Source organism: Columba livia, chromosome 1, assembly GCF_036013475.1.
Source record: "Columba livia isolate bColLiv1 breed racing homer chromosome 1, bColLiv1.pat.W.v2, whole genome shotgun sequence".
Taxonomy (NCBI): Eukaryota; Metazoa; Chordata; class Aves; order Columbiformes; family Columbidae; genus Columba; species Columba livia.
In genome coordinates, this window is record NC_088602.1 from 14,911,482 (window position 1) to 14,938,923 (window position 27,442).

The window sequence follows — 27,442 nt, forward strand, 5'->3', positions numbered from 1 at the left end:
GGTAATACAAACATATCAAGAATATGACTAAATGTTAAGGTCTCTTGAGGCCTCTCTTTGATCTTTATTCTGTCTTGTTTCTACAATTTATAGTAGGCAATTTAATAAAGATAACATTTGACCTCCACAAGAATATATAATTTCTCATGTTGTCTACTTGCTGTCAATTTTGAAATTTCTCAATTTATGCAAATTGTTTTGTGCTTGTATTATTCATACTGTCTAATGCTAAGCTTTTCACTCACCTGATATGTGTCATGACAAAATAATACAAAACCTTTAGGTGATATAAGCAGTAGGAGGAGTCCCTTTACAGCAGATTTTAAAGCAGAATTTTAAATTTTAAAACAGCAGCTTTAGCAAGTTCATAATAACTTTTTTTTTTCCTTTTTTTTAAAAAAAAACCCATGTAGTTACCTCTTCTAGACTATGGCGTTGTGAAACTTCAGTGGACCCCTGCTGGAAATAAACTGGTGTCTGGATTTAAGGCATGGCCCCCTAGGCAACAAAACAACCACTTGGTCACAATTTCTTCCTTTTTTCTTTTTTCTTTTTTTTTTTTGTAATTATTTGGTGATTTACTACATCATCATCTTACTGCTTTCCATACTAGCACATTCACCGATTGATTCCGATTGACTGATTTCTGCCAGGTTGAACAGAGAAAGGGAAGTCTCAAAGGCCACTGGCTTCCTCCAAGCTCTATGACAGTAGATGTCCAGACAGAAATTCAGGAAGGGCTGCAAACATGTAATGACAGAAAAAGTGTATTCGGATCTGTGGTCATACTTATGAGAGAGTAGAAGACACACCTGCACAAACGAGCACTCAGAGTTTATTTATCAACACCAATCAAACATAAGATATCAATCTATGAGAAATGACAATTGTTTAGTTCTTCTCATAAAGCTGCTTATTTTTTTCTGTACTTTTGTCATTACTTTTCTCAGATAATGCATTCAGTACATGAGAAGGAATTGTATCAATTTCTGTGTGCCCGTTAGTTTAGTATATTATTTAACATGTTCTTAATGAAAAAAAAAGTATTTTGTGTGATGAAAACCTGACTGTAGTTTCCAAAAGGTGGAGATTCACAAGCCACAGTAACTGTCTTTTGCTGTGCCCATCTGGTGAACACTTAAATGTCTGACTGTTACTAGCCTAGAAATTTGCACGTAGGAAAATTCAAAATGCTACATGCTGAGTAGTCCAGGAAGCAGAATTCTAGCTCCATGCAGCACTGTCAAACTTCTGAAATCATCTATTTCTGGATCTAGCCAGCGAAAAAAACATGTATGCATGACTCATCTAATCAGTCCCAAATGAAGTGTCTCACTGAACTTCCTAAATCCCAAGATTAAATGTAAACAATGGCCTTCTCTTAATCACAACCATAAAATACAAAACCCTGATAAGCAAACATAAGGAAATGTTTGTTTGCAGAGGTTTTTCAAGACGAAAAGGAAAGTTGCTTTGTTCAAACACAGTATTTGCTGAACACTAACTACAGATGATGTACTGTATGCCACTTATTCCTTTAATAATCAGGAATTTCTGACAGATAAACTGGTTTTGGTGAAATTTGATTGTAAGCTACTCGCTAGTAATGACCTCCATCCAGGTTTGAAAGAAGAAGATTTGAAAGTTTATAAAATCTGTTTTAAAAACAATATATTGCAAAAGAAGATAAAATAATTTTAAAATAGAAGCTTGAAGAATGAAAACATACTCTCATTCTAATTACATGTGTGCTTTTAATACATACAATATGGCAGATTGTTAATGCCCTTTACAGAACATTAAAGTTCAGACAAAATAATATCTCAAACTTTCTCCCTTAAGCCCATGCACATCTAGTAAGTCCTATATCTGTTATCTGAAATTTCTGAAATTTCTCTGATCTCACTATATTGAGTTTAGTAGTGACCTAGTATAAATTTCTATACCAACCTATAATATTAGGTGTTAAATATAACATCAAATGCAGCCAGATTTCAGTAGACTAATCCAACTTTCTCCCTTTTACCTCCTGTGAAATCTTGTAATCCTAGTGCAGCAGTGCAGACCCATGAAGAACCCACAAATACATGCAGTATTTCACACTTGTAGAATATTTATTTTACAAATTCTTAGTCAAAAAGTACAGTAAGAGTTTGAACACAAGCTAGTCACACAACAAGACATTACTCTACAGGAGTTATTAAAGAATAACAGATCTTTTTATTAAAGAATAATACATTTTTTTGGACCTTTGTGTACATAAAATACCAGTGCTGAATATCCAGTCTGCTTGCATGCAATTTATCAAGAGTTTGTTAAATGGAAATAGTGTGGAGGGTGTTTATTGGTGTCCAAAGAAGTGTAGTTGCCAGTTGACCTTGGAAATTAGTAAGATTTATTTACTTAAACCTCTGACTAAACCTCTAAATCCTAAAGAATCGTTGCTTTGTTTTGTAGATTGAGACAGAAAATATTGAGGGACTTACCCAGTGTCATTAAAAGAGGTCAGTGTTAGACTTGAGAGTAGTTTTCAAGTAGTCCCTATATCTAAATTTATCTGTGTTTACATTTTTATTCACTATAAAATTTATGAAATCTTTTTCACATAGAATAGACTTGCAAGCAAAATAGAAACATTCAAAATATTTTCTTGATAGATTTCTTGCAGATTTATTTTTCTTTTTAAAATAACCACTGATTAATTTTAAACTGCCAGTGAGCAAACTGTCACCTGATGAACAGGTGTCATAATTTTAAAATTATCATATTTTAAACTTTCATATTTCATTACTTGCCTGTCCAGCCCTAACATTATTTTGCTCTGAAAATAGTTAAATAGTTATGAATGGTGTTGTGGGGTTCTTTTCTGTTTGTTCTTTTTTTGTTGTTGTTGTTCTTGTTGTTGTTGTTGGGGTTTTTTTTTGTTGGTTTGGTTTGGTTTTTGTTGTTGTTGTTGTTTTGGTTTGATTTAGTTTGTTTTTTTGGTTTTGTTTTGTTTGTGGGTTTTTGTTGTTGTTCGTTTGGTTGGTTTCTTTTGTTGTTGTTTGGTTGTTTGGGTTTTTTTTAATCTTCTCTGAAATGCCAGCCTTTTGTCCAATTTACATGAGAAATTTTCTTTTGGGAATGAAAAACCAGTCTCTGGAAGGTTGCCCATCTCTGTGCAGTGTTTCCAATACAGAAGACTCTACTTAGGCAAAGAACCAATACATCTTTTTCTTCCTGTCCTAACATTTTGACATTAGTCCTGGTTTATGCTGCTCAGCTGTCGTCACATTCCACTTCAGAGACAATCTCTGTTCAGCACCTTTGAAACAAGATTTTTCATTGCATTTGTAAGAAATATTGTAGTATCTTCCAACATGAAGGATACTGTTATAAAAGAGAAATAATTTCTAACATGGAGACAGACCACCTGAGTCATAACCTGAAAACCAAGCATGATGAAAACCCTCTGACAGAAAACTGCTCTGTGTTGTGAGCTGGCACAGAGAGCCAGGAGTTATCATGACTCCTTCTCTTCCTCCTTCAGGAAGGATTACGACACAGAAATTCACATTTCAATGTGGATAGAAGAGCTGATTCAGATGAACTAGTGTTCAGCCTGGTTCACTGCATTTGCTTTTTCCTAAGTTTATATCATGATAATGAATCAAGGTGAGAGCCATTAGTGTCTCCTCAGAGAGGTTAGGCTGCACAGGCTGAAGGCATTGTATCATTTTGTGTCCAGAAAAAAAACCCGTAAGTTATTATATAAGCATGACTTCTGAGACATAGAAAGAGAAAGGGTAGCAGAGCACCCATGCCAGTATATTAGACCGCGTTAAACCAGGTTTTTGTGGCATTCTAGGTTCTTCCAGAAACTTGCTCTATGTGCATTATGTGGCACTTACAAAATACTCAAAATTAGGGGGAATAATAACAGAATTTCCAGGCTGTACAAATAAGGTATTTTTTTATGGTATGTCTCCTGTGGGGCAAGTGTGTACAGAGGGTGGGGAGGGATTGTGTGAGTGTATGAGATCTGTCACCTTGGGAAGAAAAAAATGTGGCAAAAAAAAATGAGGCTTTTATGTTTCAAAAGTGCTTGACTCTGTGATTACCTTTTCCTTCATTTTGTTTTGATCCTGCTGTTGTAAAAATATGATATCTGAGAGATTCATGAAGTTCCTAGCTTAATGAAGAGGGCAACATGAAAACAACAGTAATAAAATAAAAATTTTAAAAAGGGAAACAAAACCCCTAAACAAACAAACAACAAAAAACAAACAAACAAGCCCACCACATTGCCTATAGAAATCAGCAGAGTTCAGGCATTTCTGGGGAGTTTGGCGAGTTTGTAGCCCATTACCTGCACCAGTGAATGTGAATGACTGTTAGGCCAGTCATTCATGACAGGTGCAGAAGGAATTTAAGAGGAAGATGGAGGCAAGGGAGATGTATGTCTTTTTTGCTCTAGTTTGCCTCTCAGCATTCTCTCTGGGGATGCCGTTCCCTGCTGTTGACTGTTGTCTCTCTATGTAGAGCATATCCTTTTGCTGTACAAAACACAGATGCAATATCTTCTAGTGCATAACCGAAGCACTAGCCAGCCATTCAGTTTCTTGCCTCGAGCATTGTCTTCAATTATTTCTGCACTGTCTTCTATACTATAAATGTGTATAGGAATGGCCTGCATTTATGTGAAGAACATTGTAAATACAGTCTGATATCTTCATTGAGTCAAAGGATGTGTATTAAAAAAAAAGACATAACAATCCAAACAATCTTTCTACTTCAAAATCTTTCTCAAAGCATTATTATCTTATTGTCTGCCACTCCAGTAAGGCATTTGTTGCACCATTCTTTTTCCAAAGGTTCTCTGGCTTAGCTTTTGCACCTTGCTATACCTCTACATCTTCGCTCAGTTAGCCTAAAGTGGTCCCTTCAGGACATGGAGTCAATATATATGTATACACAGATATTTTTATGATATGTGGGCTAGAGGATGGTCTGCGAATGTAGCAGAAGTCACATGCCATGTTCTAGAAGCCATAAAAATCTCTTTGACAATTTCAAAATGTTGAATATTGAATCAGCCAGAAATATCTTTCACAAGGCACTCACCATCAGGAAATACAGGTCTTCAGCAGCCTGTCCAGATGCAAACACAAAATGTGCAATGTAAGAGTTACCAGAAAAAGGAATTACATTTTAACAACACATTATTGTACATAGAACCACTGTACTTCCACAAGGCCAGTTATCCCAGATCTGCTTTCTTGGTTAATCTGGATATGTGATCCATCTTCTGTCTCTGAGTATTTGTATTGTAATTTTTACTGTGGTACCAAGAGAAGAAACCATTTACAAGTAAAACACTGCAGTTTGAAAAGTCAGTTCAGTTTTCTCTTCACTCATTCACTATTCATTTATTTTCCTTTATGTCTGTTTCTTATAAATAGACATCAATCTTTCCAGGTAGTTTTACTGATCTTCTGTGAGGAGGGAAAAGGTAATTCTCAAAGTTTTTACCTTGTGTTTCAGTGAATTTTCTTCATTAAGTATTTATATAGGTAGACTGGAGTGCATGGTCTAGGCAGGAGCTAAATTTGGAATATAGGTCTTTCTAATGTAAATTACTACTAATAATACTGCCAAACCACAGAAAAAAGTATACTAAATTAAATCATTGAAAGTCACAAAAGTTAGAAGAAATATAGTTTATCTTGGTGTAAATAAATCCTGTTGAGTGCAATGGATTACTGTCTATTCATATTGTAAAAAAATTAAACCCATCATCCATTTGTTATTTAAAATAATAAGCCCTCTGGCCTTAACCTAGAATATTCTTAACTTTAAATATGAATATTTCTTTAAAATGAAGCATGTTACCAGATTTTAATCTGGACTGTCTCTGGAGTGTCTACTATAGAGTTAGGAGGAGCGATTTCTTATATTGCTAATTCAGCTGATGTTAGAAGGACCATTTCAGTGTAGGAGGATCTGAGTAGGGTGGAAAAGGACCGTGTGGCTGGAAGATGTTTGCAACAGACACAAAGATGCTACAGGATCATGAGGTTCTAACCTGAGTGAATACTTCTGTCCTTTGCATAAGAAAGGGTGGACTTACCTCAAAGAGCAGTAGCAGGAATCGTTCAGGGACATGCAGGCTTTGTTTTGCTGATTCAAAAAAGATTTGCATTTGCATCAGCAAACACTATTACTTGGCCCTCTAATTATAAAACCTATTTTCAGTTTGCACATTGAATTACTGCTGGTTAGTGAAAGATCAATTGCTGTCCTATTAAAACAAAAACTATCTGGAAAACTGGATATATTTAATTGTTTCAATAGTATCACGAGATCTAATATTTTATCAAACAACTGACACATTAAAACCCCAAAACTGTTATTCATCCAGGAAAAGAAAAGTAGTTGGTGTTAATTCTCATAATTGCACTTCTGAGACAGGCCTGCTATGCAATGAATCTCTGAGAAAGTCCTTTCTGTATAGTTTGTCGACTTATGACAGTTAAAATAGCCCGCAATGCCTTCAGTATTATTTGTTTGACTTCATACTGCAGAAGTGAATGAGTCATAAGGTGCCTCTAGTTCTGATTTTGGAAGCTAAGAGAAATAAATTATTTCCTGTCTTTTTTTTCCAAAGGCTGTAAAAATCTTGTGCTCAGAAATGCACAAATGTATTCCTTATCTTACTTTGTTGTTGTTGTTGTTTTGAAGTCAGTTGTAAGTATTGTTTATTTTTAAACCCATTCAAAATCATTACAGACTGCATTGCAACTGTTTTGTGAAAATGGTGTTATACGGGCATATGGAATAATAAGGTATGTTTAATTTGGAAATAAGCATTATCTGAGAGAATGAAAAAACTGCAAAAAAAATAATAAACTGTAGATTTTTGCAGTTACTACATGCAAGACGGAAAAAGAATGGTTTGGTCATTATATTTGTTTAGCAATTAGATGTTATCCCTGCTGTAACATGCTCTGTATTGTCATTATCTCACAAAACCATATATTTAAGGTGTCTACATGCATGTATAAGATCAAAATTCAGAAAGATATAGTCTATTCTTTATGTGAGATGAGTATTTGCTTATTTACATTATATTTTCTTTGATCTATCCTGGTTAAATAAAATACCTTTGATACCTAACTAGAGTTTTCAAAATGTTCCTGTAAGACAGCATGTTTCAAATGCCTTCAGCTTTTCTTTCTGGCTGAGAAAATTTTCAGATCATTGATGGCTGCTTTATGTCCTTGGTCACTAGAGATTTTTCTTTTCCCTGCAGAGAACCTTATCAACCCATGAGAGTTGGTTCTCACTTAGAGTAGATTCAGTATCCTCTACCACCCTCTACAAAATTCTGTACCACAGGATTTCTGTGTTAAAATGCACAGTAGTTTTTTGAGACATTATTATTTTAATCTTAAAGCAAGTGTCTGAGTGAAATAAATGCCTTTAGAGGTCCTAATTTTAGAAATAATAAAAAATTTTTTACACATTTTACTATTAACATAAGGGCATGGACTGCCTGACTGTGTCTATGAAAAGCAATAGAAGAATAAAATCAAGAGGGAAGTCCACCCTCATAATATTCCGTAAGTTAGTGTTTAAAATGCATATTGAGGATGTGTCACTCAGATTTACTTGATGTTTTTCCAGAGTCTGGTCTTCTATCTTCCCAATAACAGATGAGTTTTCTAAACACTAAAATAGTTTACAAGTGGACTGTCGTTAGTCTTGATGCTCTCATTACCTCTTCCACCTCTGTAAATAACAAAATACAAATTGGAGCAGGGACTTTAAAGCAATTACCTTTACAGAACAAGGGAATCAGTCTTTCTTTTATGCTTAGTAAATATTTATCTGAAAATTTCAAAGGACAGGAGAATTAATACATATCTCCCATATCTTATGTGGAGGCCATATATAGCTAAGCTGCTGGGTGTTCTAGGATAGTTTCCACTCTCTGATTATATCTGTATTTAAGAAGTTATTTCAGTAAAACCTCTGTCCAAATTGATATCTTCTTGCACTTTTTTTTTTTTTTCACTTTGATAGATGTGTTCTAATAGAACAATATTTTTAAAGATAACACACACACACAAAAATCCACAGTAAAAGCAGGTAAACTTTTAGTGCAAAGCTAAGTAATATGACACAAATGAAACTTTTTTCTTCTAGGTGAAATAGTTATATCCTTTCTTAGGAACATTTTCTACAGAAAAGTTGACCTCAATTTTTATGAGCAGCTCTTTACATGATGACAGCCCTGCCTGCAACAATTCATACCCTGAAAGCAAAGTTTTTAGATTTATTTACTTCAAACTATTATTTTAATTTTATCTTGTCAAGCTTGAACCTTTATTGCCACAGCAAGTTCTTAACATTCTCTTTACAGCATCTAAAACCTGAATTCCAGGAACAGTCCAGCGGAAATGAAAAAACATGTCCTTTGATCTATTGCATTGTTACTCTTCACAAATGTTGGTACTACTGACAAACACATAAATTACTAAACCACAAGCAAGCTGGATTAATACAGATAGAACTAAAGACCTACAATGTAACTGTAGAAGACAATTTCTGATTGCACTTGAACAGGAAAAAAATCTCTTTCCATAAAGCTATAGAAAATGAAGCTAGGGTAAACTGACACTAGCAGTGTAAAGATTTTAGTTATGCTGTCCTTTTAGCAGAATGTTTTTCCCATACCCCATAAAAGCTTGAAAAGCTGCCAACTGGTATGAGTGAACTCAAAATCCTGTATTTCAGAGAAATTAGTGATATTATACCTTGAAATAACTTACGTTAAAAATGGTATGGCTTTCTATAGACTTCCTCCATGTCATCCCAGCCCTCAGTTTTTGTCTGGGATCAGCGTGGTCTCTAGACCAGCAAAATTAGCAGATTATTGTTTCCTCTGGAAGTCTGAGGCAGTCAGTTGTGTCATGCGTGATTGTTCTTTGAGATCTGCCCATCTGATCAGAAATCTTTGAATCTTCCTTTAACATCTTTGCTTCTATAATTATGGAATGGTTTGAGTTGGAAGGGACCTTTAGAGATCATCTAGTTCCAACACGGCTGCCATGGGATTTCGGAGGTAGTGATTAGGTGTGGAGAAAGGAGATAGCAGGGCAAGAAGTGAAGAGATGAACAGAATTTTATTCTATAGGCTCTACAGAAGTAAGTTCCCAGAGATAGTAAAGGTCATTGTTGGCAATTTATGTTCTCAGTTTACTCAGTAGCAACATGATGGTCACAGTCACAGCTATTTCAGTGTAACTGTATAAATAACCTGGTGCAGCAATCTTTCAAAGATAATTGACTAAGAAAATGATGGAAAATCCTACTACAAACACAGCAGAGTAAATAAGTAAGAGATCTTTCTTTTCCTTTGTAGTCTCTATGCTGAAAAAATTGGTGTTGTCTTCTAAACAGACAGAGGTTTCTGTTTTGAGACCTTTGAACATTTACACAGCCCATAGGTAAATTTCAGAATTGTCACCATCGGTCTGTGTATTCAGATTTCAAAATTTTGCAAACTCTCCTAGGTTTTCACTCAAAGGTCAAGCAATGTTTTAAATGAAGAAACACAAGAGAATTGGTGCAATTTTTTAGTCTGAACTATCTCTTCTTAGAGGTTAAAGTAATAGCAGCAGCTGATATTTGTCTTTGCTGTGCTAGTGTACTCATCAATACTATAATGGACAGTTCTGATCCTAAAAAGAAAAGAAAACAAGACAGGTGTTTTGGCCAAGTATAATGCAGTGCACCTGCTGGTGTAGAATTTTTATCCTTTTTTAGAATTTTTCATTTCACCTCTGTTTTTGGTCTGAGGGCAATCTTGTCTAAATTATCCTCTACTGTTCTCCAGGAATATTATGCTGGTGACTGTGTGTGTTTTTTCTATTTCAGTTATTACCAGTGATAACAAAATTACAAGTGAAACTAAACAAATTTTAGTACTTATTGCTATGATCAGCAATATACTGTGATTCATTTGACTTTGCTAGTTTCACTATATCAGCTGTTGTTATTCCCTTTGTGCCTTCATATTCTCTTCTGCTCCATGCCATTGCCAGTGATCATGAAGAGCAGAGGGAAAAGACACAACTGACACGCATTTTCTTAAGTTTATGTATCTTCCATGATCTGAAATTTGAAAGTCTCTCTCCTGTGCTTACTTATTCTCTTTCTTTTCTTGTTTTCAATGCTGTTCGGTGTCAGTCATCTATGGAGAATGTATGTGGATAAAAAAATGAAAATGAAAATAATACTGGAGTTTAAAATTCCACACTTTCTTCAGGGGATTTGCTTTCAAATGTGGTTCCGCTGACTAATAATGAGCATAAATGTAAGAAATTATCCTGTTTTAAAATGTTGAATTTTCAAAACTCAGATACTAGGCAGAATCAAGAACCATATCCAATTTCAGAGGGTTGCTTTTCTGTTTCCTTTGAAGAAGTAATGGAGATCACAAAAGTTGAGTAAATGTAAATCTCATTAAACACTGCATGAAATGGATGAACCTCCTTGACTGTATTGCCCACAACATCAGCCTATGAAGTTTGTTCTCACTAATTTTCTGCTTTCCAGAAGCTCCCTGACAGAAGACAAAAAATGGAGAATGGAGAAATCCAGCATCAGTTGTTCTCAAACAACTTCTGAGTGTAGCAGCCCTTCCTTGCTGTCACTTGCTATACCTTTCAGAAACTCAATTTGTATTCTGTATGGGCAGCTAAAAGCAGAAGCATAGGAATATCTGATCCACATAGATTCCATATAGCAACAAGGATAAGAGCTTTTGGGAAGCTCCTTCCTCCTTTGAGAGATCCTGTTGGTGCTGAATTGGAAAAAGGGAGACAAAAAAGTTCAGCCTTGGGAACAATGAGAGGGCTGCATGCTCTAAAATATTTTTAGAGCAATTTCTGTGCTAGAGTTCTTTCTCTCTGGAAGAGATTATAAAAATGTAAGCAAATGAATAATAAAATGTCGATGTTTTTGTTGTTTATCCTCATGGAAGGCTGTAGGGAGATAATCCTCAGGACCTAGCTCTGCTTATTTATGTGGAAGGGATGTTAAGTGAATACAAAAGAAACCAGGCCAAAAATATACTCTAATCCTTCCAGATGTGCCTTTTTGGTATTCCCCGGTAGGACAGGAGGGCCAGCAGCTCCAGTAGAATTTAAGAATCAAATATTAAAATAGTAACTTTGCAAAATGTAAATTTCCTTCAAACAAGAGTTAAATTTTTAAAGTATGCCTAGGAAGCCTCTGTGTGCCTGATACAAGGCAACTGAGTAACATAAAACATTGATTGACCTTTGAGTTAAAACCTTGTTTTAGAAACGTTTGCAAAATTTTAAAATCTGGTGACACTTCTGAAATTTGGCTATAGGCTATGTAAACATTCAAAGATCTCAAAAAAAAAATACTTACCTGTCTGTTTAGAAGACAGCACCAATTATAAATTGCACACACACAATAAGTATGTACTAGAAACACAGTTTTTTCTTGCTAATTAGGAGGTCAAAGTATCAGAATGGTGCCCTGGGTGACCAGTGTGTAGTATGGTGGAGGCTCCATTGCCACAGATCTGTGGACTCCAGTCTCAAGGCAAACAGAATAGAATTACATGAAGTTAACTTTCTTGCCTAGTGAGGTCTCCAAATCCAGCCTGCTTTGGAGACAAATAGAGGTGGGCACAGACAAAAATATTTTGGTATGTTATTGCAAACTTGAATTTCCCATATGCTTCATTAGTAGATATTATAGCCTTTTCCCCTCAAGCTATTTTCCACAAAAGTGTGTAGAAATGTTTTGGCTCTGGAAGCCATGAGCCTGGAAGTGTATCTCAAAATGTGCCCTTGCTACTGGTGACTGTTAGGTCTTGTCTGACTCTGTGCTACACTGGCTGAAATCTCCCAGAATAATAGTACTACCAAATTTATTATTTCAAAGTAAGGGAAATTTCAGGTAAGAAAAGATATTTTCTCTATTACTATGATTGACATTCATTATCATTTAGCAATGCAAAACCGTATATGGAAACATAAAACCCACAGAATGCAAATTCCCTTGAAATTACAAGGCTTATTGATTAAATATATTTTCTTCATGGAGAAGTTTTTAAAATGAAAGCTATAAACTAAGGCTTCAAAACAGTCACACTAACTGTATTTACAGTAAAGTTCTATATAACAACTCGATGACTTAGAATAAATCTTTCTGTTGTGTGCTGTTCATACTTAAAAATTTACTTATATGACAGCCCTAAAATACATTGTAGCAAAAAGAACTATTATAAGTTCTTCTGGAAAGGTATCAACATTTTAGACAGCCTTGACTGATTCTAAAATCTTCCTTACTTAAAAATTCGTACTATGTTCCTTGTCTATAAAATGGCAACTACTTTTTGAAATGGAAATCAGCCATAAAGCAAACCAATTCAAGACATATCAAGTCTTTTATAATTGTTGCCCATTTGTACTCCCTAAATGCTTGGCAAACTAATGCTACTTTGAAATGTAATAGATGTTTGTGATTGTCTTAGAAATGTCCTTTGTGGTGACTTTTAAAATGAATTGTGTTGATTTCCCTCTGCTGTATTTTACATTTTCATTGCATATTCACTTGATGTACATAAGGGGACTAAGTTTGTCTGTCATGGTGTTTGAGTGCTGGTTCCAACTATAATCCCATTACATCTGTCACACTGCCAATGCTTGCAGATGATTTGTTTCCACGTAGATGGCTCTAATGCATTTATACATTTTATTAGAATCCTGTGTGCAAATTTATAATAGCATTGCTTGCTGATAAAATTTTCTATTTAGACTTGTAGTTGCTGTTAGTAATAAGAAAACATGCATTGGTTCTAGCTTCATAATTATGGTATCATGTATTTCTTCTTGTTAATTCCTAATAGGAATTTTTCCTAATGACATCATAAAAAGACTAGGCAATGTACTCAGGATAATTTCTTTTGGGCTGTAATAAACCATTGCCTTGTCTATGAAGAGGCATGTTGCTGCCCACTGCTGGATGGGATGATGCTACAGGGTATTTTGTTGGGCTGTATTATGATATTGTCAAATTATTTTCACTATGAGTCTTTACTTAAGACTTCAGGCCTCCATCCTCCTTCAAACACTCTGTAGGATAAAATTCTGAGGTCTGTTTGTAATGCTGAGATCTTTTAGTAGTATGTAATATGTAAAGCAGTTATAATCTGCCCACTTTTTGTTTAAATTAATTAATATTTGCCTTCTTATCTGTTAACTATTATTCTCAGTCACTGGAAATCTATACAATACCTTGACCAGTTTGCTCAAAGAGGCTAACCTTTTTATATTGCAAACATATGTATTTTTAATAACAATAATAATGATGAATCACCACAAATATATAAGGCACCTTTTTGCAATTGGCATTTATTTATACTGTATAAATGTCCCCTGGTGAAAATGAGTTTGACACCCCTGATGTATTTGAAGAAATTGCAAACTATGGATGTTCCCCTATAATAAAAGGAAATTTTGCAAAATTCTTTAAGTCATACCCTGTACAGCTTTTACCTATCCAAACTAATTTTAACTTGTAGATTACATAAACCTGTCAAATTCTAGTTTTTCTGTCTTATTAATGCATGGTACCTTCTCAGAAAGCTATATTCATCTTCATTACTTCAGAAAGCCCTTATGACTTTATTGTTCATGGTACTTGCATACTTAGATAAAAATGTCACAGATTCTTTCATGCAAAAATGGAAAGATGTCTACACTTGTTATAATGTATGAAAAATAAAATGTTCTTAAAAATATTTTCAGCAGTTTTCCTTAAATAAGTGGCTAATTTCTCTCAACTTTCAGTTTCTTGCATCCATGTACCTTTGAAGACAGGGAAGCTCTTTGAATAATGAAGTTTTCTTATGCCTTGATGAGAGCTGTGCCTGGTGATGTGAACCTGAAGCAGCAGCCTCCTTTTCAGATAAACAGTTTTCATTCATATACATATACCCTAATAACTTTTTTTTTGTTTGTTTTCAGTATTTTGGTAGTAAATCTGCATTTTAATAGTAATGATCATAGCCCGAATTGTGCTTCTGTTTATAAACCACAGCAGTCATTGGTTGGGATTGGACCCAGATTCCTGATGCTTCCATCCAACTTGCAGTACTCCTCATGTGCAGCCTGGATCCCACCCCACAGCCCAAGCCACCTGTCTCTTGTCTCTGTATCAGTCCCTGTCCCTGCTCTGACTCTGTGTCCCTTAAAACAGCCCACTCCACAGCAGGTCCTTGCTGAGGTTTCTGCAAGGGTAAGGCACCCCTTGCTGGGAGCCCTGAAGGCCCTGCCAAGCTTGAGCAACCTTGTGGTTTTTGTGTTTCCCCCATGTGTCCACAGCCCAGGGCCTCACTTCAGCCCATTCACTGCCACAGTGACACCATAGCACACCAATCTGGAGTTAGTGTTGCTTCTGCTGGCATGTGATCCATGGCTGTAGGGGGTCCTGTTTTACTGACAGGTGAAGTGCAAGCAAAGAGACATAGTCCTCACTAGCCAGATTACTGCATAAAACTGATCAAAGAAGTCTTATGAGCACACAAGAATATATGAAGCAGTAACAACTCTCACATCAGTTATCTCGCTGGTCTAGATGTGCTGGGCATCACCAAAAAAGCAAGTTTTCAGCTGTAGTTTTGGGGGAATATGATCAGATAGCAATAGAGATGTTTGTGGGAAGCTAGTTCCTTGTTTGAAGGACATGGGAGAAAGCACAAATGTGGCTTTTGAAAGGAACATTTGGTAGTTTAAGGCAGTACCAGAGCATGTGTTAGAGCAGCAGCAGACAAACTGGTATTTTCAAGTTAGTTCAGGATGAGTTTCAAAATCTTACTGAAAAGTGTGCAACATCTTAGATTATGTTTTCCTTCCAAGTAGCTATTTGATCTCTTTAAAAAAACATGTCTTTACAAATGTAAACACATTTCCATTGACATGAAAATCAGCAGGTAGCTTCCACATACAGGTTATTAAGATTTTGACTGCTTCAGTTTTCATGATGGTATTAATAATTTAATCAAGTGGTTTATATTAACAATGTCAATTACGAATTTATCCTTTGCTGTGTTGCTCTATTATTATTCACCTAACATTGATTTGCATATCATTATAGGAAGGAATGGCTATAAATAAGGATTTCTGTTCATCTAATGACTTTAATTGATTTGTGCTGAAAAAGTTGACCTTTGGTACTTGGTTCTCCCTTCCAATTCAGAATTGACAGCTCACATTGATGATAGTCAACCACGGAGAAAATAAGTTAAGATTTCAATTAAAAGTATGCAGTGTAGGCTAATCTAAGGATCTCACATTAGTAACACTCCATAGTTTCCTGCTAGAGGATACGTCACACTCGAGTTGAAAAATATTTTATGAAAAGTACCTAAAAAAGTAGGACAATGAAGTGTATCTAAAAACTGATAAAAACAGAATCACTTAGGAGTCTTAGGGCACTTCTTCATATATGCCTACAAATTGCACCTAGTAAGGCAGAACTACTCCTTCAGGCCAAAGATTGTAGGATATGTAGGAGAAGCTAATTTCTACATTTTCTTTCTTGGGTGGCATGAGAATAGTGTTGCCATTAGCTATCTACACTGTCTGCTCTAAGTTATTTTTTAGACAAAGCTGTCCTAAAACTCATTTTTATTTGACAAGCAGACAGAAAAAATCCATACATTGGTAAAGTGTCAGTTATCCGTGCTCTTAAACAGTGCACAAAAAAGAAGTAATAAATATTGAGCTAGATGGAATATGCTAAATTATAAAGTTTTGTTGATATTGTTTGAAGTTAAATTTTCCTTCAATAAGTTCGTGAGAAGAGTTTTGAAAGAAGAGTTTTTATATCTGAAAAGCACTTTTCATTATATTACTTCAGTGAATTTGAAAAAGGTGCAAAGCACTTACTGAACATAATCACTGTGTTTGAAGCCTATGCTACGGCAGAAACATACCCTAACTAGTGGTAATCTATATATTATATTAGCATATTTTGAAAGAGAAAATATTAGGTGTTTTGATAGAAAAAATATGACCATAATCTCAAAGCACTTTTTTTCAGTTTAGAATTACTTTACTTTGAGTGAATGTTCTTCCATAATTGGAATATATTATTACTTTTATTATTTTTGTTACTGCAGTTATAAGCATTCTGTAGCTGAAAGTGTTATATTTTAAAGTGTATTTTGCTTGATCTGGTGGATGTTGGATGTAAAGTGGGAATAATTGGGCGTATATTAAGTCATCTATTTGCTATATTATGGGTATGAAGTGGAAGTAAGATGGAAAATAGATTGTTTTTTCAATAGGAAGGGAAACAATGACTGACTCTACAAAAGTATCTTTATATTATTCAAAATAATTCCTCATGAAAATTCATGACATTTAAATTAGCTCTAACAGTATAATATTCCAAAGATGCTGATTCATTTGCTAATAGCCATTGGAAACATTCTTCACTATCTTCCAGACAATGCTTTAAGTCTTCAAATTACTTTTGCTTTGTTACTTTAAAGGAAAACAAAATATATCCCTAATTTTTTTTTTTTTTAATATCTGTTCATGGAATTATCTGTTATTTGCTTCCTTGTATGACCAGATTTCTAAGAGAAAGCAAATTGTACAAAGTGAGAAGCTATTCTGTATTTTCAGATTAAATTATTGTGTATCTTCCTTGAACACTGGACTCCTGAAAAGTTCAACAGAACAATTTTGGAATGAAGATTTACCTACTTTTGCTAAAGTCCTGGCAAAAATGCTTTGTGGGGATTGTTTGGTTTTGGTGTTTTTTTGTTGTTGTTGGTTGGGTTTTTTGGTGGTTTTGTATGTTCGTTTTTTTGTTTGTTTGTTTTCCCCAAGGAACAATCTTATTAAACAGGTGAATTTTCTCCCCTTCCCATACCATCAAATCTGTGGTGAAAAAGGTTGATGAAGACCACTAGCATACTTGCCTTGAGAACTTCCAGCGCCTAAATCATCCCCCATTGCTGCTTTGGAAAACAATTCAAATCTCTCGATCTTCACTCCTCCACAGAGCAACTGGACATTTTGGTCAGAAAAGACACAAACAACCCTTGCCTGATTTATGATGAAATTCCTAAGACTATGGACATCTGAACAAGTTAAAATGTTGGCATGTCTGCTATTCACCTTACTTTCCTTTTAAAGTCTGTGACAAAAAGTGGCCATTTACTGAGCATGTCCATCATATCACATGCCATGTTCCTCTTCACCACCTGTAAAGTGAACCCAGCCTCACTGGCTCACATGTAGACATTCAGATTCCAGATGGTTAAAGTAAGGTTCCTGGTGGAGGTTTCAGGCTTTTTGTTTGTTTTGGTTTGGTTTTGATGTTTGTCTGCAAATGTTGTTGCATTGCCTGTTGTTTTGAGTAGCAATTTCTATTAGATAACAATCATTTAAAATGAAATCTCTGACACATAAACTAAGCCACGCACAGTGGGAAGTATGCAGAAGATGATCAGATGCATCAGCCATTTCTCGAGAAATTCTGCTGTCTTCCATTTTTTTCTGTTTTGTTTTGTTTGGTTGGTTTTGTTAGAGTTAATCTCACTTTATCAGGAAAACATGATTTATTTACATTTTGCTGTGGTTTAGTACTAATCCCAGTTCTCGTAAGAAGACGCCCTGGATGAACACCCTATCGACAATTTCCTGCTATTCTTGCATCTCTCTCTCAAGTTATTGCCAAGCTACATGTCATCAAGGAAACTGATATGCATGCACAGAACAAGACAGAAAATGCATTTCTGTTTAAAAAGTCAACGAGCAACAGTCATGTAATACAGTTTACAGAGTGAAGGTGCATATGTTCATAAACTTAGAAGACTGAACACTTCCACTGAAACAATGTGATTAAAAGTTACAATGAAAAAATGTGTTAGCATTCTTAGTGACATTTGATTAAACGTGCTAGCTAGCAAAAATATAAAATGAAGGTCACATTTGCAATTATTATAAGATAAACTACATTTTAATTAGTAAGTTGAGAAATGTCAATGAGTTAGTAACTGACCAGGAGTCACTTTAAAAAAAAAAAAAAAGAAAAAAAAAAAAGAAAAAAGAAAACAAAACGTCACCCCAAGAGTCAGAATCCTTCACGTTCCATAGATTTTGAACACAACAAAGACGGTTTTAAAAGACATTTTGAGGATGGATTCAGTGAATTTGCCTTGTCATCTTTCTCTGTGTGAAGAAAGAATGTATTTTGGTCAAATTACGTAGTACCATTGTTGAAGCTATGCTGACATATGTTGTGCCTTTTGAAACAAATCTTTCAGATAAAATAACAGGATAGTATTTGTGGTTTATATTTGTACTCATGGACTGTGCCTGAAGACAGTCTTATAAGTATAGGCTTATGCCATGCTGTCGGGAAAGATCCCCTTTTTCTCAGTCAGCTTAGTTTTCCCACAGCACACAAGAAATGAAGTCAAATTTAACCTGACATAGCTATTACTATTTATAGGAATAAACTTCTTTCAGGTTATCTGGAAATTCATATTTTTGCTTTTTCTAAAAGAGAAAAAAAACACAACACCCTAGGTAATCAGCAGAAGACAGTTTCTCTATTACCTGTAGTGCTGTTTTTCGTAATTGTGTTGAATCTGACCAAAGAAAGGCTGAAGAGCAGCATGTGCTGGAAATAATAAAAGATGTATGAATAATTTAATGAGTTGACACAAATTCATTAAAAAGCTACCAAAACTAATTCAAATCATAGTTCACTGTTGGAAATCACATTTAAGAAAATGTACACTTAGAATAAATAAATATAGTTGTCATGTTTTAACCCGATCTAGCAATACCATCACAATAGCTGCTCACTCTCCCCACTTCCTATCCTCCCCCAAATAGGGAAGAGAATCAAAAGGGAAGAGAGAAACTTGGATTGAGATAAACACAGTTTAATGAAATAAAAAATACTAATACACTACTAGTAAATATGTATATATCAAATAGAAAAAGTATATCAAATAGTAAAAGTATATCAAATAGAAAAAGTATATCAAATAAGAGATACTCACTGCAAATCCTCAAGAACTCCATCCACACCGAGCAGCCAGACCCAGGAAGCAGCACCTGGTGTCAAACAGCTTATCCCAGAGAGACCAAAACAAACCAAACCAAAAGGCAGAAAGGCCCAAAGGCCTCTGCAAAATGGCAAAAGGCCTGAATAGAACTCCCCCAGTTCTGACAAAGAGAGTGAAGGAAGCCAAGAAGTGAGAGAGAGAGACCAGAAGATCCCAGCTCTCCTGAAATATGAAGCATGATGCTGATGGGATGGAATACTCACATTGATCAGCCTGGATGTCAATCAAGCTCTGTCCTATCCATGCCCCCTTCCTCGATGCCTCAGACCTGTGGGCAGAGCGCTCAGCGTGCCCTTGGCTCTCAGACCAGAGCAATTAAAAACATTAACTCTGTCCCGGGGTGTTATCTCTTGTTCTCAAACTAAGTCCAAATAATGAGCATGCTACCTATGAAAAAGAAAGGTTTCTAATTGCATGAAGAAAATTAACTCATTTTCAGTCAAGCCAGCACAAAAGTCTATCTTAAAACTGTCATACTGTTGTTAAAATAACTATAAAGCTGGTAGTTCTACTGCAAAGAACTATGAAGGCTAATTCCAGTGATGGATTTTATTGTGTCTGGTTTCTAGTTGCTCAATATCTTTAACATTTGGGTCTATATCTGTGTCTGCTTGCAGCTAAAAAACCTTTGGAAGTTTCATCCCAAATTCTTGTTATTTCTAAGAATGAGGTTAGTGAAAATATACTTTTGTTGTGAAACTCTAGTAAAGCAGAGTTTTGAGAGCTACCAATAGGTCTTTAATTCAATTTCTCAAGTGTTTTAAAAGTAGACTGGTGAAGTTAAAAAAAACACATTTGAGACTAACGTATACTCTCTAGAAGTTTAACTATGTATTTAAATAATGGAAAATAAACTTATTTTCCCAAGTCTCAGAAGTCTAATCCAAACCAAATTAAAGGAATAATTTTATTGTAAATATTGCTACAATAAAAATATATTCTAATTAAGCCACAGCAACTAGCTAGTTCAGAAGTCTAAATCTCTGGAGGTGAATGTTTGGATTAGGAAGTAGGTTTTGTTTTCAGGTAAGTGTGATTTCTGCTCTAGTTGTCAGTAATGATCACAGGCTACAGGCTTTCAGTAAACAAAACAAGAAATATTTGCTTATGTATAATTTATTAACCATTTTCAGTTATGTCTTACAAGAGAAACTTTACTCAGATACAGCATCTCCATGAGCAACCAGAGTCAGGGTGAAATTTCACACTGATCGTTAATCCCAGCCAAAAAAACCCCAATTATAATGTGAAAGGTCAGAAACCCGCTTGCATAATACTGCCATTACTGCTGGAACTTTTCGCTATATAGAGTGACTTATGTATCCTTTCCTTCTCTTTCTTCCCATGGTACTTCACATTCATGACATCTGAGATCATGGTGGTTTTTTTATTCTTTCAAACCCTGGGTTTATCACTGTGGAACAAGTATTCCTCATTCACCTAGATAACAAAGAATTTTATTTTATTTTTTCTTTTTATGTGGGAAAAGAATTACAGTCTTCTTGACTTGATGAGGCGGCGCAGAACAAGTTCATTTCACCAAGCTGCCTACACATACTATTTCAGCAAAAGAAGTTGTCAAAACTATTTCAGGGTTGTGGAATCCTATTTGCTGGAGTAGCTTATTGAGTTATGCATGAAAACGAACAGGAGAGTCCTAGCCTAAAAATAAGAAATATTATGTTAGCAAAAAATTGTACTTTAATTCAAAATTCTACAGAAGGGGAGGCTGCATACCACTCTATGGTTTCTATTTACTTTTGTCTAGCAACATGATATGTTGGTAAAATTTAGGCAGCCAAGAGCAAGTCTTGTTATTGTACTTTCTCTTTTTTCCAGTCCCACTTACTGCTTAGCCCTCCACATTTGCCTGGCTCCACAAATCTCCTTCTTTTCCAGATCACAGAATCACAGAATCACAGAATCAACTGGGTTGGAAAAGACCTCAGAGATCATCGAGTCCAACCCTTGGTCCAACTCTAGTCCGTTTACTAGACCATGGCACTAAGTGCCATGTCCAATCTCAGCTTAAAAACCTCTAGGGACGGCGAGTTCACCACCTCCCTGGGCAGGCCATTCCAATGCCTGACCACTCTCTCTGTAAAGAATTTCTTTCTAATATCCAGCCTAAATTTCCCCTGGTAGAGTTTAAGCCCATGCCCCCTTGTCCTGTTGCTAACTGCCTGGGAGAAGAGACCAATCCCCACCTGGCTATAACTTCCCTTCAGGTAGTTATAGAGAGTGATGAGGTCACCTCTAAGCCTCCTCTTCTCTAGACTAAACAAGCCCAGCTCCCTCAGCCTCTCCCCATAGGTCTTATGTTCAAGTCCCTTCACCAGTCGTGTTGTTCTTCTCTGGACCCGCTCCAGCACTTCAATGTCTTCCCTGAACTGAGGGGCCCAGAACTGAACACAATACTCCAGGTGTGGCCTCACCAATGCAGAGTACAGGGGAAGGATCACTGCCCTTGTCCTGCTGACCACGCTATTTTTGATACAGGACAGGATACCATTGGCCTTCTTGGCCACCTGGGCACACTGTTGGCTCATGTTGAGCTTCCTGTCAATTAGTACCCCCAGGTTCCTTTCTGTCTGACTGCTCTCCAGCCACTCTGCGCCCAGCCTGTAGCGCTGCAGGGGGTTGTTGTGACCAAAGTGCAGCACCCGGCATTTGGCCTTATTGAACTTCATCCCATTGGAATCAGCCCATTTTTCCAGTCTATCCAGATCCCTCTGCAGAGCCCTCCTGCCTTCCAGCAGGTCGATACTCCCTCCCAACTTGGTGTCATCAGCAAATTTGCTGATGATGGTCTCAATCCCCTCATCTAAATCATCAATAAAGATGTTAAACAGGACTGTTTAACAGGACAGATGTGTTCCTCTGCCTGGAAGCTGTTTGGACACTCACCCTAATGACAAAAAGTCTGATCCCAAACTAATTAGGGCAGGAGTACTAACAAGTACTAAGAAGCTCAAGCTTGCTAGAAACTGTAGTACACCTCAGCTCATAAACTGACATGCCCTTCCAATTAAAAAGTATTTAATAGTACAATTTTGAAAGGATTAATGCTTATTTTGCTCTTCCATGCATGTATAATCTGCAATTTGGCCTGGTGCTAAATGAGTTACGTGTAACAGAGGTTACAATTTTTGATGTGTTTGTTTATGACTTTATGTATGTGTAGTGTTTTTTGTTTCTCTTGTGTGCCTGGGCAGCAGGGAGGAAGGCTGCTTGATTTGTCCTGTTTGCTGGGAGACAGATCAGGCAGAACCTGGTAGAAGGATGTTCCTCTCTTGTAAGCAAGATATCTGAGAGACGTTTACAGAAGCAGGTAGAGATGACAGAGAATGAGAGGCACAGCAAGGAGGAGAGCTACATGGCAGGCTTGCTAGAGGAGCAGGGGCCTGGCTGTGTTTTATGGTCAGTGTGCCGTTGAACTGAAAAAATTTAATATTAAAAAAAAAGAATTATAAAATAGCATGTTTGTGTAGAAACATGCAGAATTGTGTGCTTGCTCCACCCACTTTCTAAGCTGACAAGACAGGGCAATAGGAACATGGAAGCTATATTAAATGGTTTATCTAATGATCAGCATTATTAGTATTACTATTTAATTTCTGATTACTAGTCTCCATGTCTTTGCAAAAAAAAAAAGCAATATAGAGCTCAAACTCTCTAGCTTGCACAATAAATCTTTCTTTCTACCCGTCAAGGAAGACTGTTTCATAATTTTCACACTGAAATGATGAAAGAATAATTATTTGAATCTTCTCAAGCCAGAATAGTTGATATGCTCAAGATCATCTAAGGAACTATCTGTTGTCAACAAATGGACTACATAGTTTAAAAATTCTTCAGACATCAGTTTTATTACTGATATATATGTATGGAGTATAGTACATTTAACAGCCTAATAATACACTATTTCAGTCACATGAAGTATTTATCATTTGCTGAAAAAGTACTGACATAAAACTTTCCCTAATCCATGTCCTTTGCCATAGGGCAAATACCATAGAGCTAAAATACCATGCTGAAAACAGAAAAGTGCCCGTGTCTGCAGAAAATACTCAAGGAACAGTACATTGATTATATATGTGTGATTGCAATCATGTTTCCTTTGGAAATCTTATTAAGGTTTATTATGCTGTGTTGTAAAGTTTGGATGAAAGGCAGGCCTGCATTTTTTTTATTATAAGGTAAAATTCCTTTCAGTGTGTATTTCTTCCATGTCTGTGTGCACACTGGAGGAATTTCTTCCCAATAGCAATCACCAGTTTCCAGTGTGGGTTGTTTGTTTTGGTTTGTTTGTTGGTTTATTTAGTTTTGTTTTGTTGTTGTTGTTTTTTGTTTGGTTGTTTTTTTGGGGGTGTTGTTTTGGGTTATTTGATTATTTGTTTGGTTTTGTTTTGCTTTGTTTTGGTTTTTTTTAATGTTTCTGTTTTGTTTTGTTTTTTAAGCTGTAGAAATGGATCCTGAATATGTATCACTGAATATGTATCACAGAATATGTATCACTGTTAGAATTATGTAATTCTTGACTTACGTATAAAAATATACACAGAAATAGTTTTCTTAATATAGAGTTTTCTTTCTGCTTCCTTTTCCTTCTCGTGTAGATTACAGATCACTTGTTCACCTTGGGTTAGAAGCAGAAGGATATGTGTGTATTTAAAAGGCAGAGAGATGTGGTGTTTTTTCAAAGCAAGAATCCTTTGCACGGTGCTTTGCATCGTTGTAACCAGCTACAATCTGGCCACAACTGAGCTCCATGAGAGAAAAACAGGACTGTGTACTAATCTGCCTGTTTCCAGATTTCCTGCAGCATTTCCATGGAGGGTTGCTGAGTTAAAAGGGTTAATTTGGCAGAAACTAAACCCCCTTGTGTACCAGTTTGTCCTCAGTGTATCACTGGGGGCAGGTGACAGCTGAGCTTGGCTTCTGAGTGAAGCCAAATTAAACCAAAATGACCTCAAGTCAGCACTGTGAGTCTGATCATGCTCAACAGCGAGTCCAACATTATGTTGAATTCACATGATTATAGATTAACCAATAGCGCGGGGTAGGGTCATGGTCCTTGTATTTATGCACTTGCACAGATTCATGAATAATATAATATGTACCATAAGTCTGAGCGCATCCAATGAGATATTCTCACAACTAGATCCACAGATAATGAAATTTATTAAAGCAACAAGTACAAGCTCTTTTAGATTGCCATTGATAAAATACGCTGACTGAAAAAATACACTTTGCAAAAATACACTTTATTTGCAAAAATACACTTTGGTACCAAATATATAGAGATTCTAAGATAACTATATGGTGCTACTAATATGATTACAAATACAAGCTTGAAGTCTAAGTTTCTCAGGGAAACACTTGAAATAACTAAGCGTTCAAATCTTACCCAAAAGCATCCTTTTGGGGGGAAAGATGGGTTCAGCCCATTGATTAATCCCAGAAGTCTACAATGCTGTCTCCTTGACTTCTCAGTGATGGTGTCTTCCCTAACTTTCTCCTATTGTTAGGGTATTTTATACTATTTTCTATGTTTAGGTGGAGCTTGAGTGACTCTAGTCCTACATACCTTTGTTATTGATTGGTATAAAATTCTCTCACTTCAGTTTTAAAGGTATAGACTTAAAAGAATACAGAGAGCATGCTCAAAAGAGCAGGGGGGCGTGATGGCAGCAGGTATCTCTTGGGGTGGAGATGCATTTTGGTATTCTAGTGAGATTATAGTCACAGAATCACAGAATCACAGAATGTTAGGGATTGAAAGGGACCTCAAGAGATCACCTCGTCCAATCCCCCTGCCAGAGCACGAACACCTAGGTGAGGCTACACAGGAATGTGTCCAGGCGAGTTTTGAATGTCTCCAGAGTATGAACAAACTTAATCCACGGGACAAATCTCTCCACAACAGCTAGCTCAGCAACTAGTATTTTGGATGGAATGGAATATTTGTCTTGTATTTGACAGCAGCTATGTGCACAGCACCATCTTGTTGCTGTACCTGCCTCATGCACAGAACCTGGCCATGGTATCTCCACACTGCTCCACTCTCCATTCTCCTTGGTGCCAGCACACTGAGCTCCCCCCTTATACTGATATCCATGAATGCAGGCCAGGTTGGGGGGGGGCGGGGCTGGGCTGCTTTATGTGTTGAGGGTGTGGATACAACTATATTCTCAATAAGTGTACTTTTTATAATTAGTTTCAGTAATTTGCTCCCTCAGTAATTATTCCACAAGGGTATCATAAACACCTGGGGATATCAGAAGATCTGAGCTGTGAGGATCTGAGGAGCTCCACAGTGCCCAACTGATCAGTTCTCCTGACACCAAGTATTTCCATCCACTGATGTAAACTGTGTTAGAGAGCTTATCCAAACTACATTTATGGTTAGACTAGTTTTCCAAAAGCTCTCCAGTAAGGACGTGACCTAGTATTTTAAAGAGACTCAATTTCAATTGAGTTTGCTGCTATTCAAACTTTTTGAACATTTGTAGTTCTTCATTGTTCATATTATGCCAATGTGAAGAATGTCCAATTTATAAGTATTTATCGTCAGTGGAGATGACACAATGATGATCTTTATTTCTACCAGCCACTTCCCCTGTCCTCCCCAAAATCAATTCCTTCATATGCACTTGATATACAGTCTGACACTGTTAGCTCATCTATACGAACTTGAAAAATTCTTCTCACCTCCTTAAGACTGTTGCATGTTAAGGACTATTGACTTCAGTAGTTCAGCTTGCTTTGTTTCTGCTGCTCCTGAGTGATATTTTTAATCTGTTATAATAATATAATATATTTATTTCTCTTTTATTTGGCATTATACAAGCACCAAAATCTTGGGCCCTATTCTTTATTCATAGACACCAAAATTTTAAGTACAGGCAGAAAAAAAAAAAAAAAGGAACTTGCATAGACAGAAAGAAGTGACTTTGACATGTGCATGTTTTGGGGATCTGTGCATATGTGGGCTTTTGGGCTTTTCAGCTAGCCCACTTGATTTTCCCACAAATTGTTGAAATGAGGAGCATATTTATTTCTGCACTGCATCTACAAAGTATATACAAAGGCTATGAAGGAAAGATGGTGGCTTGGCAAGCATTTTTCTACTAGTGAATTAAGGTTATATAAATAGAATTTAAAATATTGTAAATTAATATAAACATAAATAACAAATTTAATAACCACCTGATTTTTTTATGTTATGTTGAAACTACAGAGGAACTTTCTGTCTTAGAGTTCTATGCTGCTGCCTAGTTCTGTCTGGAAGCTGAGTCCCTCATGGAATCCGAGGTGTCTCTGACACTAATTTTATGGATAAAAATTTTTCTACCTTTCTAATTCATAATTAAATACTATTCTGAAAAGTGATGGACTTTATTTTTATTCAGTGCTCTCTTTTTTTTCTTTTTTTCAGAATATTCGGAAGCTGTTCCTGGTCTCCCCACATCATATGCTGCTATCTTAAGAATCAAATCTGGTAGTTCATCTTTAGCCTCATTTAATTCAAAGAATAGACCACGATTAAGCAGTCCTTCATTAGGAAGTGTATCTTCACCAGGTTGGAGAGGAGCTGCACAACATTATCACTCCCCAACAAATCTCTATCACCTTTCAGAGGCCTTCAAACATGATGGTAAGTCTAATTTCCATCTCTGAATCTTTGAAATGTTTTTCAAATACATTTTATTTTTTATCAGACATAATTTTGAATTCTATTAAACAACACAAAGTAGAAACAGGCCTCTTTCCCTCTAGATTGTTCAGATTAACTTCAGAGTCACCAGTTAAGAATTCTTTCTTAAAAATTCCTATTCAGAATAGTTTTATACAGCTTTTGCTACATGAAAATAGAAAACTAGTGGTTTGAAATTCCATTACAGCACAAGCTCATCTAGTAATAAAATGTCAGTCCCTCTTTTATAGATATATATTTTTTCTTTGGATTTTTTTCTAATTTAATCATGTATGATAGCAATATAAGTTAAACATGAATAACAAATCTTATTACTTTTTTACTAAAATATGTCCTCTGTGTATTCAACTCTGCCATGCATATACATGTGCGTGAATGGGTAAACACACCAGTGAGATATGGTGTCATTTACCTTTAAATGCAAGAATTCGTAGTAACAATACACACTTTTTCATATTTGATTACATTTAAAGAAGTCACATTTCTGATACCATTTTTTAATGAAAGATGGAAAGAAAAACAGAAAGAAAAGGAGGAAG

General features: G+C 35.9%; 1 protein-coding gene across 4 annotated transcripts in view; it reads left to right on the forward strand.

The window, feature by feature from the left end:
- The window catches only part of CNTN5 (contactin 5), a 706,531-nt gene that overhangs the window by 359,989 nt on the left and 319,100 nt on the right, over positions 1-27,442 (forward strand). For all 4 annotated transcript variants that reach the window (XM_065043870.1, XM_065043985.1, XM_065043938.1 and 1 more), the window contains one exon: positions 26,625-26,843. In XM_065043870.1, the coding sequence (XP_064899942.1) occupies positions 26,625-26,843 (219 nt within the window). The remainder of the gene's footprint in view (positions 1-26,624; positions 26,844-27,442) is intronic.